Below are 14,508 nucleotides of genomic sequence, written 5' to 3'. Positions count from 1 at the left end.
TGAGGAAAAGATTGTAGAAACACCCTTCAACTGCATTATGTTGATGTTGCTTAATTACATAGCCTAATCTGAGCAGAGCTAAGGCGAGTGTAAATGAGTAACCGACAATTTGTTGTAACAGTAAAACAATCTAACTCTCGTGTCTTTTGTTACATTAGAGTTGTATAATCAGATGACTCCAGTGATAACCTAATGCATACTCTGCTTTATTCTCTTGAAAAATAAATCAATAATAAATAAAAGGAAATTAATGTTGTATTCAATACCTAAAACTATTGATTAATACTGAGAAGTCATCTGGAATTTGTTTACTGAGGTAATTTTACTGTGTTTTCTTCATGTCGATGCATTTTACTAATTTGCATGGGCTGTCTTAAATTCCACTTTGTTTTTGTCCTTATAGATACTAATAAACGTAAAGACACTGGTAAATTTAATCATTCTTATCCCTTTTGGTTCAGTCTTATAGCCTCAAATCCCTCCTATGTGTAAATTCAGTCATGCAGTAGTTATATTTTTTCATCAGGCTGAAAAGCACCTTACCATTTAAACAATTATGGCTAAACCGGACATTTTCAGCATTTTCTGTGTGATTTCTATCTATTGACTTTTCCACTCCATGTTTCCTATCAGGTAAGAACTGTGAGCAGTGTATAAGTGGGTTTTTCAGGCTCGAGGACGGTGATCCCACTTCAGTTGATGTGTGCCAGCCTTGTGACTGTTACACTGCTGGAACAGTCAACGGCAGAATGGACTGTGTGCAGGTAGACACCATTACATTCAATATAGAACGATCTTAATAATCAATACAGGATGTGCATATTAAGGCTATTGTAAATAAATTACACTCTTTGAAGTAATAATTTTACAATAAACATTGCAACACCTATTACGATTGCTGTTAAGGAAATAGCATGCTGATTTGGTGATACCTTTTAAGCATCAGCAAATACAACGCAATGGACAAATTCACTTCAACCTTGATCCGTCTGTGCAAAGTGAAGTGATATGGTTCTTTGACTCTGTTTAGAAATGCGTAACTTTCACGTTTATAATCTCAGAATATTTACATTTTATTATTTTATATTCACATTTTTATTAGAAAAATTAGAAAAGAAGAAGAAAGTAAAATACCGCTTTACCACGTTAATCTATGATTAAAATCTTTCCCTCTTTCTCCGTTTGTCACTTTCAGATAGGAGGTCAGTGTCACTGTAAAGCTGCAGTAACAGGCCATCAGTGTGCAGACTGTTTGCCTGGTTGGTTTGGTCTCACAGCATCAAATCCAAATGGTTGCAGTTCCTGTAACTGCAATGGCATGGGTGTCATGAGAACCTCTGCAGGGGCAGTTTCCAGCTGCAACCGTTACACAGGACAGTGCCATTGTAAACCCCATGTCACAGGTAAAAAGATCTCAAACCACTGAAGAAAGCTTAGTTTTTACAGGTGTAAATGGTGAAGGTCTAGTTTTTGAAAGAAATCACAATCTTGCGTTTAAAGTTGTTTGTGTGTGCATCTGTCAAAGGAGACTGTTGGAGCTGCTTCTTTCAACAGCACTCTTTATATGTAGGTGTAAAACATGAGTTTTTTAGGCATCTTCCTAGATTCCTAGATCCTTTTCCTGAAAGTCAAGCATTGAAGTTGAATGCTGAAAAGGGTAAGATCAGCTATCGTTTGACCTTGGTATGTTAACACAACAGCAAATCACATCGGCTAAAAAAAAAAATCTGTGGTTTACTTTTTTTTTCACAAAATCTCCTTAATAACTTTGTTAATAACTTTTTGAGGGTTTTTTTTATTACAATGGTTATTTAATTGTCCAGTAGCAGCATACATAGGAGTGCTCATTGAGGTGTACGCAAAAGCAAAAAAAGTGGGGATACTGGGTCCAGATGAAAAACATGCACACTGATGAACACACACACACACACACGACACTCATATCCCAAACTGTTGTGGCAGCCAAAATAAACAGGCTTTTCTGCTGGCGGTGCTTCCAGCCGTCGTGGTTCTCTTTGTGATAAATGGTTTCACTCTCTCCCCTGTGTGTCTTTGAAGACCAGGCTCATATGAAATGCAAAACCGGCCAACGCTCCTCAACTCAACGCATCGTGGTTATTGCTAAGCCTTGCTATCAAGGGTCCACATTGTGTGTGTGAGTGCGGGCATGTGTACAAGTGTGTGTTTGTTTGTGTTTATGTGTATGTTTAAAAAAAATGGATAAATGTGTTCATGCACTTTTGTCTTTGCTTAGCTATGTATTGTAAATTGTAAGGGTTTCTTTGTGTGTGTGTGTGTGTGTGTGTGTGTGTGTGTGTGTGTGTGTGTGTGTGTGTGTGTGTGTACACACGCAACCCATCAAGGACTAAGCTGGTATTTAAATCTCTAATTCAATGCCAAGTTGATTAAAACAAACTGCTGCAGCCCCTTGTATTTTTCACACTCCTTCTTACAAGACCCATTTAGGTTTTTTTTCTGTCCTTGTTTGTTTGGTTGCTCCCACAGGTATTTTTCAGAAATGAGATTTGATTATGGCAATTTATTATCGCCAAGCTGATACTTTGAGTAGAGCAATGGCAGGCAAGCTTCAGAAGGACGGAATTGAAATGTGTGCACGGAGACTCAGATACACACATGCACACTCATAACAAGGTGCCAGAGTGCAGTGTGTACATAATAGTGTTTGAAATGGTGATGCATGAGCCTGTTAACCAGCTGGCTACTGATAAAAGGGCTGGCCATGTCCCGAACAACACACACACACATATGCACACGTGGACACCTCAGAACAAAATTACATCCTTTCTGTTCTGATCTAATATCTTCTAACACAGGCTGTTCTCTAATGTTCTCACTTTTCGGTCCCTTTTATTGATCTCTTTTTCCCCCCTTTTTTCTGTTTGTTTATCAAAAGTCTAATTGCAAAAATATGATTCGTAAATGGTGAGTTGGTCAGGTCACTGCTCTAAAAGAGAACACTTTGTAAGTGATGTTTTTGTTGTAAGTGTATGATTCGTTATAAATGATATCATTTTTGGGGGAAAATCTACCTTGAGTACAATATATCAAATCATTGTTAGGTTTGTAACCATCAGTCTGCCAGCCTGCATATTTACCGCTAATACACTCAGTTGGACATTTGCACTCTATACACACTGACACATATCTTCATTTTACTACTGTAAAATATGATATATGGAGAGAGATATATTCATATCTATAAAATCATTAAAATGGGCAGACCAGGGGAAATGCCAAGTGTCTACCCCACACAGAATAGGCCCCACACACGCACACACATTAACACAGATGTACAGGTATGTTATTATTGATGTGTGTGTGCGCACACACTTTCATACCCACCCACATATGAACACCCGCTCCCTTATAAACTGCTATGGTGACTGCTTTGCCCCCGAGCATCCATTTAGGGACAGATTGCCTGTCATGGAATACGTATGGCGTATTCAAATAAGCCCTGCATGCACACACTGCATAGTTTAACTAGTCGTATAGCCTAAGATTGTTTTTTCTATAAAAACATGCAAATGTATGGACTTTGTGTTTACTAATATTTGTAATTATTATATGCAGTAATAAACTGCAAAAGAGTGAAAGGAGTAATATTTAATAATGGCGTAATGAAATGCTGACCTAATAAGTTGAAAGTTAATTAAGACTAATAACTAAACTGAAATGTTAATTTTGCATATGTTACTCTATAGCTCTTTTTGGCCTTTAAAGATAACTCAACTTTTCCTTTTTTACAAAAGATCATATTTTTAAAATTATTTTTCATATCAATCTGGTCATTTTTCCATCCTTCCATTTCCTATTTTCCCCCCCTTCATTCTTTTCTTGTAGTTGCTTAATTTATTTATTTTCTGCTCAGTAAAATTAAGTGTTTGGCCTTAGGTAAGTGATCCATCATATGTAGAGGGCCTGGCCCTAATGATGGCAGTTTTATACACTCACCCACCATTTCTCTTGCTCTCTCTCGCTTAGACAGACACATACACTTACTCGCTCATACAAAGGTCTGCAAACAGAGGAGTGCTAACTGCTAGTTGGTGAACAAGCGATCATCAATTTCTTTTTCTTGTTTCCCATTTTTCTTTCTTTATCTCCCTTTCTCACTCGTGTTTTCATCGCAGGCCTTTCATGTGACCGCTGTGAGTTTGGTTATTGGAACCTTTCCCACCCAGACGGCTGCATGCCATGTGACTGTGACCCTCTGGGTTCCCTCAGTCCATTCTGTGAACCTGAGGGGGGCCAGTGTGAGTGCAAACCTGGAGTCGGTGGCCTGCGATGTGACTCATGCGGTAGAGGCCTGTTTGGTTTGAGGCTGGAAGGATCCTGTGCCCCCTGCGACTGCTCACAGGAGGGGACAGTACCCGGGACAGACTGTGATCCTTACACAGGGCAGTGTGTGTGTAAGGCATGTATGACATTTTTACAATGTTTTAGACACTGACTTCCATAAAAATTATGTTATGTAATCATAAAGCACAAATTGGAGTTAAAATTCAGGAAATTATGACTTCTGTATTTTCTGTTGTAAAATGTTCTGCTTTTATCTTCTGATTATTAATATAATACTGATATAGATTAAATGATAGAAGCACAAAAAGGAAAATAATGCATTATTGCTATAGTGTGTGTGTGTGTGTGTGTGTGTGTGTGTGTGTGCGTGTGCGTACATGAGCGTGTGTGTGTGTGTAGTCAGACAGACCGGTTTAATCCTTGGCTCCTGGCAAATTTTTTGTCCAATCCTGATACTTTAAGTTACAAGTTTAATATGAAATCTTTTCTTTCCACATTTGTTCCATCTTTCTTTCTTCAGGAACATGTAGAAGGCCGTCGCTGTGATTCTTGCCGTCATGATTTTCACACCCTGGAGCAGCGAAACTCTCTGGGCTGTCTGCCGTGTGTGTGTGACATCAGTGGAACGGTTTCAGGGGGTGTGTGTGATATGCAGACCGGACAGTGCCCATGCAAGGAGGGAGTAGAGGGAGTGCAGTGCACCAACTGTGCTCACAACTACTATAACCAGACTTTAGATGTTGAGAGTAAGAGAACCCCAAACTGCAACTTAAATCCATGATTAGTTACACATTTATTTTTCACTCAATAATAAAACACTCAAATGAAACAAAATTGTTAACAAATTATTTAAAAAGTGCAAATTTATTCAGCCCTATTGATGTTGTTTTGTGTCCTATTAGAGGGCTTGTCCCACGGCTGTGTACCCTGTATGTGTCACCCTAAAGGAACAGTCAGCGGGTCAGTCTGCGACAGTGCCACAGGTCAATGTGTTTGTATCCCAACACGCTATGGAAAAGACTGCAGTAGCTGCCGACCTGGTGAGTTCAAAAGAAAGGATGAAAAAATGATAAGAAACTTTCACAAATAACTGTAGCAAAAAGTTCACCAATAAAATGACTCTGAATTTTGAAAAAGGGGAGCGGGTGTTTCCGGTCTAAAGCTTTTGCGTTTTTCAGCCACTCTCTGCCAGGAATCAACCATAAGCATCACAGCGAATAAAAGGAAGGAAAAAGCATCCTTCAGTTGTGCACCTGTTTGGGTTAGTGTTGCAGGACAAGAGGTTGCAGTTTACGTATAGTGTCAGTGAAGAAGAAGAGCCTTCATATCATTATTAAGTTTACAATGACAAGTTGGGAATTGATGTGTTGATTAAAATGTGTAAAAATAATGAATAAATAAATAATAAAGTAGACATAAAGATAGAAGCTGTCACATTCTTTGTGGGTATAAGGAAACAGATGTATAATTGTGCTATAATGTCTGATCATGCTGATATTTCAATGCATTTCCACTTCCATTCCTGCAAGCTGACTGTTTTAATTTCCTTAACTGCCAACTCATGGCAGCCATTCAGTATTTCTTGCCCAAGTGGCTAAATAGAATATCTGATTTGTTTATCATCTGGCCGGCCTTGAGAAAAATAAATTGAATTGATTTGTGATTTGGAACCTTAGTGCTTAATGCAACCTCAGACACAGTTATTGGTTTTGTGTTAAATATTATTACAAATAAATGACAAACGGTGGCTCAGTTTAGTTATTAGCAGTGGCATCAAGTGGTTATTTCAAAATGATAGCAGTTGTGCTCAAAATCGATGAAATTTTGATGTCATTAGTGTAGTTCTGAAAAAAATGAATCACAGTTGACATTGTTTGGCATATGCAACAGACAATTGTGCTCTTACAGGTTTTCTACCATTGTCTGTTTCTGTTTCTCACCGGAGCATCTCTCTATCAAAAAACTTTTGGGAAACAAATAAAAGGCGATGAAGGTTTGGATTAATTATTTTCGATGCAATATGACATGAATGCTTGATGTTAAATCTTCCAATAGCAGATCCTGGTCTTAGAATGACAAATGTTGATGATGTTTTACAAAACAGCAAGCATTATCATGTGGATTTTCAAAACAGTAAAAAGAAAATTAAGCAAAGAATAAAGAAGCTAAATATTTATTAAATTTCTGTTTACATTACATTTGTGGCAGCAATAGCTGAATAGCTGATCAATAGCTGATTCCATGGACTGTTATACCGCCTAGGGACCTACTGGGGTTCCAGCACAGGAGCTGTTAAGGCAATCATCATGAGGAATATGAAATGTTTGAAAAATAATATCAACAGGGTGTGTTCAACTACACCGCCACAAGGACAAATCCAGAAAATCTTTGCCATCTCATACCACAATAACTGCATTAATTTTAGATTTAACCTCTACATTGTATCATATTTCAACCCAATATTCAATTCAATTCAATTTTATTTATACAGCACAAAAATCACAACAACAGTCACCTCAAGGTGCTTTATATTGTAAGGTAGACCCTACAATAATACATACTGAAAAAAAACCAACAATCATATGACGCCTTATGAGCAAGCACTTTGGGAACTGTGGGAAGGAAAAACTCCCTTTTAACAGGAGGAAACCTCCGGCAGAACCAGGCTCAGGGAGGGGCGGCCATCTGCAACGACAGGTTGGGAAGAGAGAAGGAAAACAGGATAAAAGGCATGCTGTGGAGCCAGAGATGAATAACAAGTATGATTCAATGCAGAGAGGTCTATTAACACATAGTGAGTGAGAAAGGTGACTGAAGAAGAAATACTCAGTGAATCATGGGAATCCCCCAGCAGCCTACACCTATTGCAACATAACTAAGGGAGGATTCAGGGTCATCCGATCCAGCTCTAACTATATGCTTTAACAAAAATGAAAGTTTTAAGCCTGATCTTAAAAGTAGAGAGAACTGGAAGCTGGTTCCATAGAAGAGGGGCCTGAAAACTTAAGGCTCTGCCTTTTAAATATTCTAGGAACAACAGGTAAGCCTGCGCAGATATCACAGAAAAGCGTGTGATAGACACACTGGTCCACTGCATGTATGTCACGCTTTGTTCCACTTTGTTGTGTTTAAATACGTTTCCTTTTTTAGTATAATTTTTTACCTTTATCTATTTTGGTCTTTTAGCTGTTGTATCAATGAGTTATATCTTGACTGCTGTAAGTCTCAAGAAACTTTTAGGATAAATGAAGTTTCTTATTCTCAGTTTTGTTTATTATTCTTATTAAGGAAATGACCCTTGAGCCATCAGACTCATATCAAAAGACTGCAGTGTATAATTAATTGCATGCTCATTACTTTATGTTATACTTATCTTTTCGCAGGCTACTACTTTTCTCCTGATCAGGATACATGTTTGGAATGTGACTGCCACCCCATTGGAGCTTTGCATCGCAGTTGTGAAAGCCAGACTGGACAGTGTGTGTGTGCCCATCCCTCAGTGGGAGGCCGACGTTGTGACCAGTGTCGTGAGATGTTTTTTGGATTCAACCCTGGTCTGGGCACGTAAGTATAAGTTTGTTTCTATTAATTGCACCACTTGTATAAACACACACATCTCATGCACAAATTCACACACAACAGCAGATGCAGTGTCTGTGAAGACAGTTTACAGATTGCTAGGCAGACATATGACTTACATGAGTTAAGAGCTGCTTTGACCTTTACCGCTCATGTCTCTACCTGCGGGCTGTCTTGCACACACACACACACACCTCAAACACTTATACACAAATGTTACTTTACACTTAACCTCCATGTGATGGTGGTACGCACATGCACATCCGTTCCTCTCGACAGGGTGTCACAGCAGATAGATGGTGCGCAAACTGTTTGACTAGTGATCCAGTATGTATGTGTTTGTGTGTGTGTTAGCTGACCTTGCCTGATTGCTGTATTCTCCAGTGTTAAAACATTAAAGGATGAGATCAGGCTGTGGCTGAGATCTCCTCACAGTAGAGAGGGATCGGACGATGGAGGGAGGAAAAGCAACAGTAATAGAGTTTACTTCACAAGGACACTTGAAAAGAAAATCACATGGAAGAAAAGACTTGACTAATAAAACATAAGAGAGAAAAGCAGGGTTGGTGATGTGAGTTGAGTGGGTAATATCAGCGATGCAAAAAGAAAATCAGAGATGCTCAGACAGATTTTGCAAATGGCATTAATGAACAAAATCCAGAATTATCATTTAAACTGGTGTTGTTTGGTTGCTGGTTGTTTGTTTTTTTTTCGTATCACACTTGTAGAGAAAAAAAAGACTAGCCAAGTCATGAGTTATTACTCGTTAATCCTCTGCTGGTCTCTCCACTATAAAGATTTATTAATCTAAATATCAAGTAACACATGTATTTTTATTTAAGTTTTTAAATATGGATGCTCTTAAGCAAGACTTCTTGGATTTTTTTTTTTTTTTTTGAAGTAGTCTTCAGAAATAGTTCCCCTTGATTCTTAAAGAACAATCCAAAACTCTTGTTCAGATGTTCACTACCTTTTGTTCCATTCTCTTTTTTTTTTTTTCCTGTCCCATTTGGTGCTTTAGCCGTCAGAATTGTTGTCTGAAGACCAACAAGGATACCCAATGGATTTATTTTGCCAAATGGATCATCATGGCATTGCCGTATTGGTCCATTTGATCGACCTTTGTTTTTATTATTTATTTTATTTTATTTTCAGTTGTTACAGACGGGACAGACATGAGTGAGGGATAGGAAAGGGAGAAAGAAAGAGGAAGGAAAAGAAAAACAGAAGGGGGGAGGGACAGTGAGAAAGGGAAAAAAAAATCTCCTGGATCACCTGTTGAGAGAGAAAGAATAGAAAACAAGCAAAAAAAAAAAACAAAGCAACATACTAAACAACACCATCGCATTAATCTAGCTAAGTGTAAACAGCAGTAAATATTGAATGTTGTTGTGCAGCACGCAGGACAGACAGCGCACAATGTGCTTTGAAGTAGCAGCCAAGAAAGGTGTAATTTAAGTCTATGAACAGTGAACACCCGTGTGCACACCTGTGTGGATCAGCGCGCTCGTATTCAAATGGTTTCCCCATGTAATGGTCTGCAAGAGGATGTAGAGAGCCATAGCCCTGTCCCCCAGGGCATGAAGCAGGCATGGAGGAGTCCCTTTCCAGATGTTATTGGACAGTGGTTTCAGTATCTGACCGTACTTTTTTGTGTTTGTAATTCCATCCACTTTATTAATATCCACAACACACCAGACTGAAATGTAGCTCCACAGCATGTCAGAGCTTCCACTGTGTTTTACAGATGGCTGCAGACACTCACTGTTGTACCTCTTTCCTGATTTAAGGCAGTTACACGGTGTTGCAAAAAACCCAAAACAAAACATGAAATTCAGAATTTCCAGGGTCTGAACTTGCCGTGTAACCTGTATGCACAACTTTTTTGCTGAAAATTGGTCCTTGAAAAACTGTGGGAAAAAAAATGAAATTGGCATTATAACGTTAAATATAACTTATAACTTATTATTGATTCATAGGTCAGTATTTAGTGGCTTAACAAACTGCAAAACATTCTACTGAAACAATCCCGAAGAAAATCTCCAGAAAGTTTGCAAACCTATTGCTGAAGAGCACTAGAAAAAAATTAAAATGGTCAAAAAAATCTGGCCATTTAAAGAAATTACTAAAAAATTAGGTATAGCTCAAGGTTTTTGCAAAGTACTATATGTAAATGCAGAATCTCATGGTGATGCGAAGATATTTGGTACCATAAAATTTTTTGGTACTGCCTATGTACCTGTCTCATGTTTGAGACTAGTTGCATAAAAGTAAACAAATGTCTCAATGACATTGTGCATGTTGCTGGAACATTTTCTCAAAAATTAAATAAATTGTACTTCTTTTTGCTATTCTATTATTTATTTTTTACACAAACAGCTTACTGTGTTAAAAATCTGGTTGAATGATATATGTTATATGCCGGTACTCTTAAATCCCCTCTCTCTCAGTAACGCACACATCCAGTACTTTGAAGGCTGATGAAAAAAGAAAGACTGCGTGTGATGTTGGTGTTTTCTTTCTCCTTGGGAATGGAGTGAAGGTCGAGTCACTATGGCATTTGTATGTGTGTGTATTTGTGCCTCCGTGTGTGTTTGTGGGAGCACCAGTTGACAGGACAAATTTGCGGCTCGTTATGAAGCTGTGGCTTTTCACACAGCAATAAAGAAGGTGTAGTTTTGTGTGTGTGTGTGCGTGCGTGCGTGCGTGCGTGCGTGCGTGCGTGTGTGTGTAGTTTTGGGGGGGGGGGGGGGTCGACAGAGGGAGAGCAACTGAGAACATATGAGTACAATATGCTGTAGAATAAAAAAAAACAATGTCCAATGTATGTGTGTGACAGTAACATGGTTTGTACAGTATTACTCTGCTGTGCACGTGTGTGTGCCAAAAATCCTCCTGCAAGCAGACTATTGTAAGTGTGTGTGTGTGTGTGTATGTGTGTGTGTGTGTGTGCGCGCGTGCGTGCACAGTCTAAGGTGTGAGGTAGCTGGCCGGATGATCACCCACTTCCCATCCCCTGTGAGGGTAACACCACACTGCTGACCCAGACACATGCACCGCCAGACACACACGCACATATAGTCACAAGCGCTCACACTTCAACAACTTGAGGAGAAATGCAGCTTTTTTGGCAAAGTTAGCTTCACAGCTACTATATAGGGTGGTGGGTGGGCAAGATGGCAGTGAGAGTCTCGCTCACAGTGTTAGGGAAAAGATCCACCACCTTTCATTCTCACACATGCCCAGTTGTCTGTGAGCAAACTTTTGCAGCTAGATTTAACAATGCACTTTGCTTTCTTTTGTACCCCACCCCAATACAGAAACACACCCAGTCAATGGTATTAACAAAATTACTTTTTTTTCCCTACTGTGGTGTTATCAAACTACAGAGTGTGAATTTTATTATGTCACTTAAAATCATTTTAATGATCAAGAGGTTTTATGCCAGTGTTATGTTGTGTATAGATTTTTTTTTTGTCTTTGCATGTTACTGTGAACCGTATCTTTTTAGTAATAAAAGAAAGTGAGATTTCTTTGTTTTTCTTCTCTTTTTAATAAACAGATGCCATCCTTGTGCATGTGATCCAGTGGGGAGCACCAATGGTTCGTGCCATCCGGACAAAGGGATCTGTGCATGTAAGCTGTTGGTAACTGGAGATAAATGTGATTTATGTCAACTTGGGGCAAGTCATTTCGATCCTGGGAACCACTTTGGCTGCACTAAAGGTCTGTTTTACGTGTTAATAAACACACATATCAGAGCACCAACATGCCAGTAATCAGCCAGTAATCCTCAGTACATCAGTGTGAAAGTTAACATAGTACTTTTTCTAAGTTTTAATTTGTATTTTGTGTGTTTATTTATATACTTGTTTTTGTCTCTTTCTGGGCAGCACCCTCCCAGCAGCCTGCACCAGTAGGTGTTGCACTCAGTTACTCATCTATTCGTCTTTCTTGGCATCCACCGGACTCCCCAAACTCTCACATACTCAACTACACACTCATTAGGGATGGACAGTCAGTGCATACTGTCCAAAGTCGCTATCCTTTTAGTATGTATCGACACAGCGTATCACACACATATAAATATTCCTTGGTCTTTCTCCTCCCTAAATTAATTTCCTACCTATTCCTTTGTTCTTTCCATTTTAAGGCCCTGAATCTTTTGAAGACATTAGTCTGTCTCCCTTCACCAACTACTCTTACTGGCTTATAACAGCTAACGTAGCTGGTGCGACAAGAAGTGCATCAGCTTCATATCGAACTTTAGGTGCACCACCTGAAGCAGACCAGCTCCATTTAAATCTTGTGGGAAGACCAGGTCCAACTAGTGCTAGCTTTAACTGGAGCACACCACGAAATGATACAGGCCCAGTAGAGAGGTAAGTAAAAAGGGAAAAAAGGGAGGTGTGGTTAAAGACTTAGAGGCATACCGCTTAGGATGGAAAAGAAACATATGAGTCTTTAAATGCACAAACCATTTTCAGCTGTCACAAATGTGGTAGGAGAAACTGGGATGTGATGTGCACCAGCAGCCTGCTTCCATAGCTTTAAATCACTGTCTTTATTTTGAACCAGTGACCGTACAGTTTACGTGGTATGCATCTTATCCTATAGGCCTCTGTGATGTTCTAGCACTAGTTTTAACTGAAAGATGTTGAGTGATTGTGAGCAATGAAGAAATACAGACAAAAAGAAATACTTATTACCATTGTTGTCACACATAGGTTTGTGTTATCCTCCATGGAGTCATCCAGTGAAGCAGAGCCTGCCATTCACTACACAGGCTTATCTACAGAAGCTGTGTCAAGTGGTTTAAAGCCCTTCACCCAATATACTGTAATACTAGAGGTAGGTATGACAAATGTCCACTGTTTATGCCACAACTGAGTACAAAGATATGTATTAATCAGCGACAATGTTACAACCACCTGACTAATGTGGTGTAGGTCCTCCTCATGTTTCCAAAAAAGGTCTAAACTGTGATGCAATCCCATATGTCCCATTGTATCAGGCAACCAGTCCTGTAACTTTGGAGTTGAGGCACCCAATGATTAGACTCCTTGAACTCTTTGTCCTGTCCTATTTTATTACCCTGCTGTAAAAAAACAATCAGAAAACAACATTTCCAAGAAGGGGTATTCATAGAACCCAGTCATTAGGGATTGGTTTTACAAAACCTTTGAAAACTTTTCAATTCAATTCAGTTTTATTTAAATAGTGCCGAATCACAACAACAGTTGTCTCAAGGCACTTTACATTGTAATGTAAAGACCGTACAATAATACAAAGAAAACAGAGAAAAACCCATTTTACCCCCTATGAGCAAGCGCTTTGGCGATAGTGGGAGGGAAAACCTCCCTTTTGACAGGAAGAGACCTCCAGCCGAACCAGGCTCAGGGAGGGGCAGCTATCTGCTACATCTGCTTCACATTTCTTTGCTCTCAATTATGAGCACCTTTTTCCCTTTTTATGTTGAGTGTCACTGGTTAATCAGTTTTTGTGAAGCAGTCTGCATTAAACTAAACAAGAAACAGGTGTAACCTTAGAAACCAGTTATTGTTGTGAAACTGGCCCCCGATTTTGCTACCTTCTTCCATTTTCATTATTTTTTTAAGATACTTACATGCCTGTAATGGTGCTTTCGGTGGGACAGCGTTCTGACACCATTCTGTCTTAGCCAGTATTAAGGGTTTCTGTCATTTGTGCAGTTCCTCTGTGAGATTGAACCACTTATGTCAGCCTTTACTTCACACGTGAATCAATGGGACTTCTATGGCAGTGACACAGTCACTGGTTCATCAGTTGGAGCACCATGGTAGTTACTACACACTGCATTTACGGACCACCACACAAGGCTTGCTATTTAAATATACTCTTTCCCAGAGCCATCACAGTTGTTCACCCATCTGTGTTTTTAATGTTGTGGCTGATGGTAGCTATAGCTTTAAAATAATATAGAACGTAAGCTTGAACTACTTTTTAAAAATATTTATATTTACGTATTTAAATTATTTACGGACTAAAAAATTACAAGGAAAACTGTTTAACCTTTTCAACAGGCGTGTTCTTCTGGGGGGTGCACTTCTAGCCCACCACTGTCTCTTCTGACAGCCTCTGCCCCCCCACAAAACCAGCCCCCTCCTAGAATCACTGCCATAGGACCTCATACTCTGCATGCTTCTTGGGAGCCCCCCAGTGAGCCTAATGGTATGACCACAAATATACACACTCGTATGGTAATCTCATCTAATGTGTAATACTTACTTTTCTGCTTCTTATCCATTTCACATTATTCCTTGTTCTTCTGTCACACCAACTCTCTTCTTGTACTCTTTCACTTTATCTATAACTCTTCTCTGTGATCTTCTCTTGTCCATCCTGGTCACTCCCAACGTAACCCTTAGCATTCTGCAGCAGTATCACTGTCTACATACCATGCATCATAGAAGGTCTCACTGCCAAGAGAAAAAAATTGCTTATAGCTTTGCAATTAAGAATACATTGTGTTTATTTTAAGTAAATAACAATTGCATTATAATGTTAATGCCTGTTTCAAAATTAATAATACAGTAGAATAAATGACACACATTTTGTACATGAAAC

The 14,508-nt window shown here is 39.1% G+C and overlaps 1 protein-coding gene across 9 annotated transcripts in view; it reads left to right on the top strand.

Annotated features, from left to right (window-relative positions):
* The window catches only part of ush2a (Usher syndrome 2A (autosomal recessive, mild)), a 215,687-nt gene that overhangs the window by 53,327 nt on the left and 147,852 nt on the right, over window positions 1–14,508 (top strand). For all 9 annotated transcript variants that reach the window (XM_085174318.1, XM_085173628.1, XM_085172926.1 and 6 more), the window contains 11 exons: window positions 634–764; window positions 1,196–1,403; window positions 4,155–4,438; window positions 4,844–5,069; window positions 5,226–5,363; window positions 7,707–7,887; window positions 11,465–11,628; window positions 11,796–11,954; window positions 12,056–12,284; window positions 12,630–12,753; window positions 13,965–14,112. In XM_085174318.1, coding sequence (XP_085030444.1) covers window positions 634–764; window positions 1,196–1,403; window positions 4,155–4,438; window positions 4,844–5,069; window positions 5,226–5,363; window positions 7,707–7,887; window positions 11,465–11,628; window positions 11,796–11,954; window positions 12,056–12,284; window positions 12,630–12,753; window positions 13,965–14,112 — 1,992 coding nt within the window. The remainder of the gene's footprint in view (window positions 1–633; window positions 765–1,195; window positions 1,404–4,154; window positions 4,439–4,843; window positions 5,070–5,225; window positions 5,364–7,706; window positions 7,888–11,464; window positions 11,629–11,795; window positions 11,955–12,055; window positions 12,285–12,629; window positions 12,754–13,964; window positions 14,113–14,508) is intronic.

This window comes from Neolamprologus multifasciatus, chromosome 1 (genome assembly GCF_963576455.1).
Source record: "Neolamprologus multifasciatus chromosome 1, fNeoMul1.2, whole genome shotgun sequence".
In the NCBI taxonomy this organism is placed as follows: Eukaryota; Metazoa; Chordata; class Actinopteri; order Cichliformes; family Cichlidae; genus Neolamprologus; species Neolamprologus multifasciatus.
The sequence above is the reverse complement of the archived record's forward strand: the minus strand, read 5'-3'. Positions and strand labels throughout refer to the sequence as shown.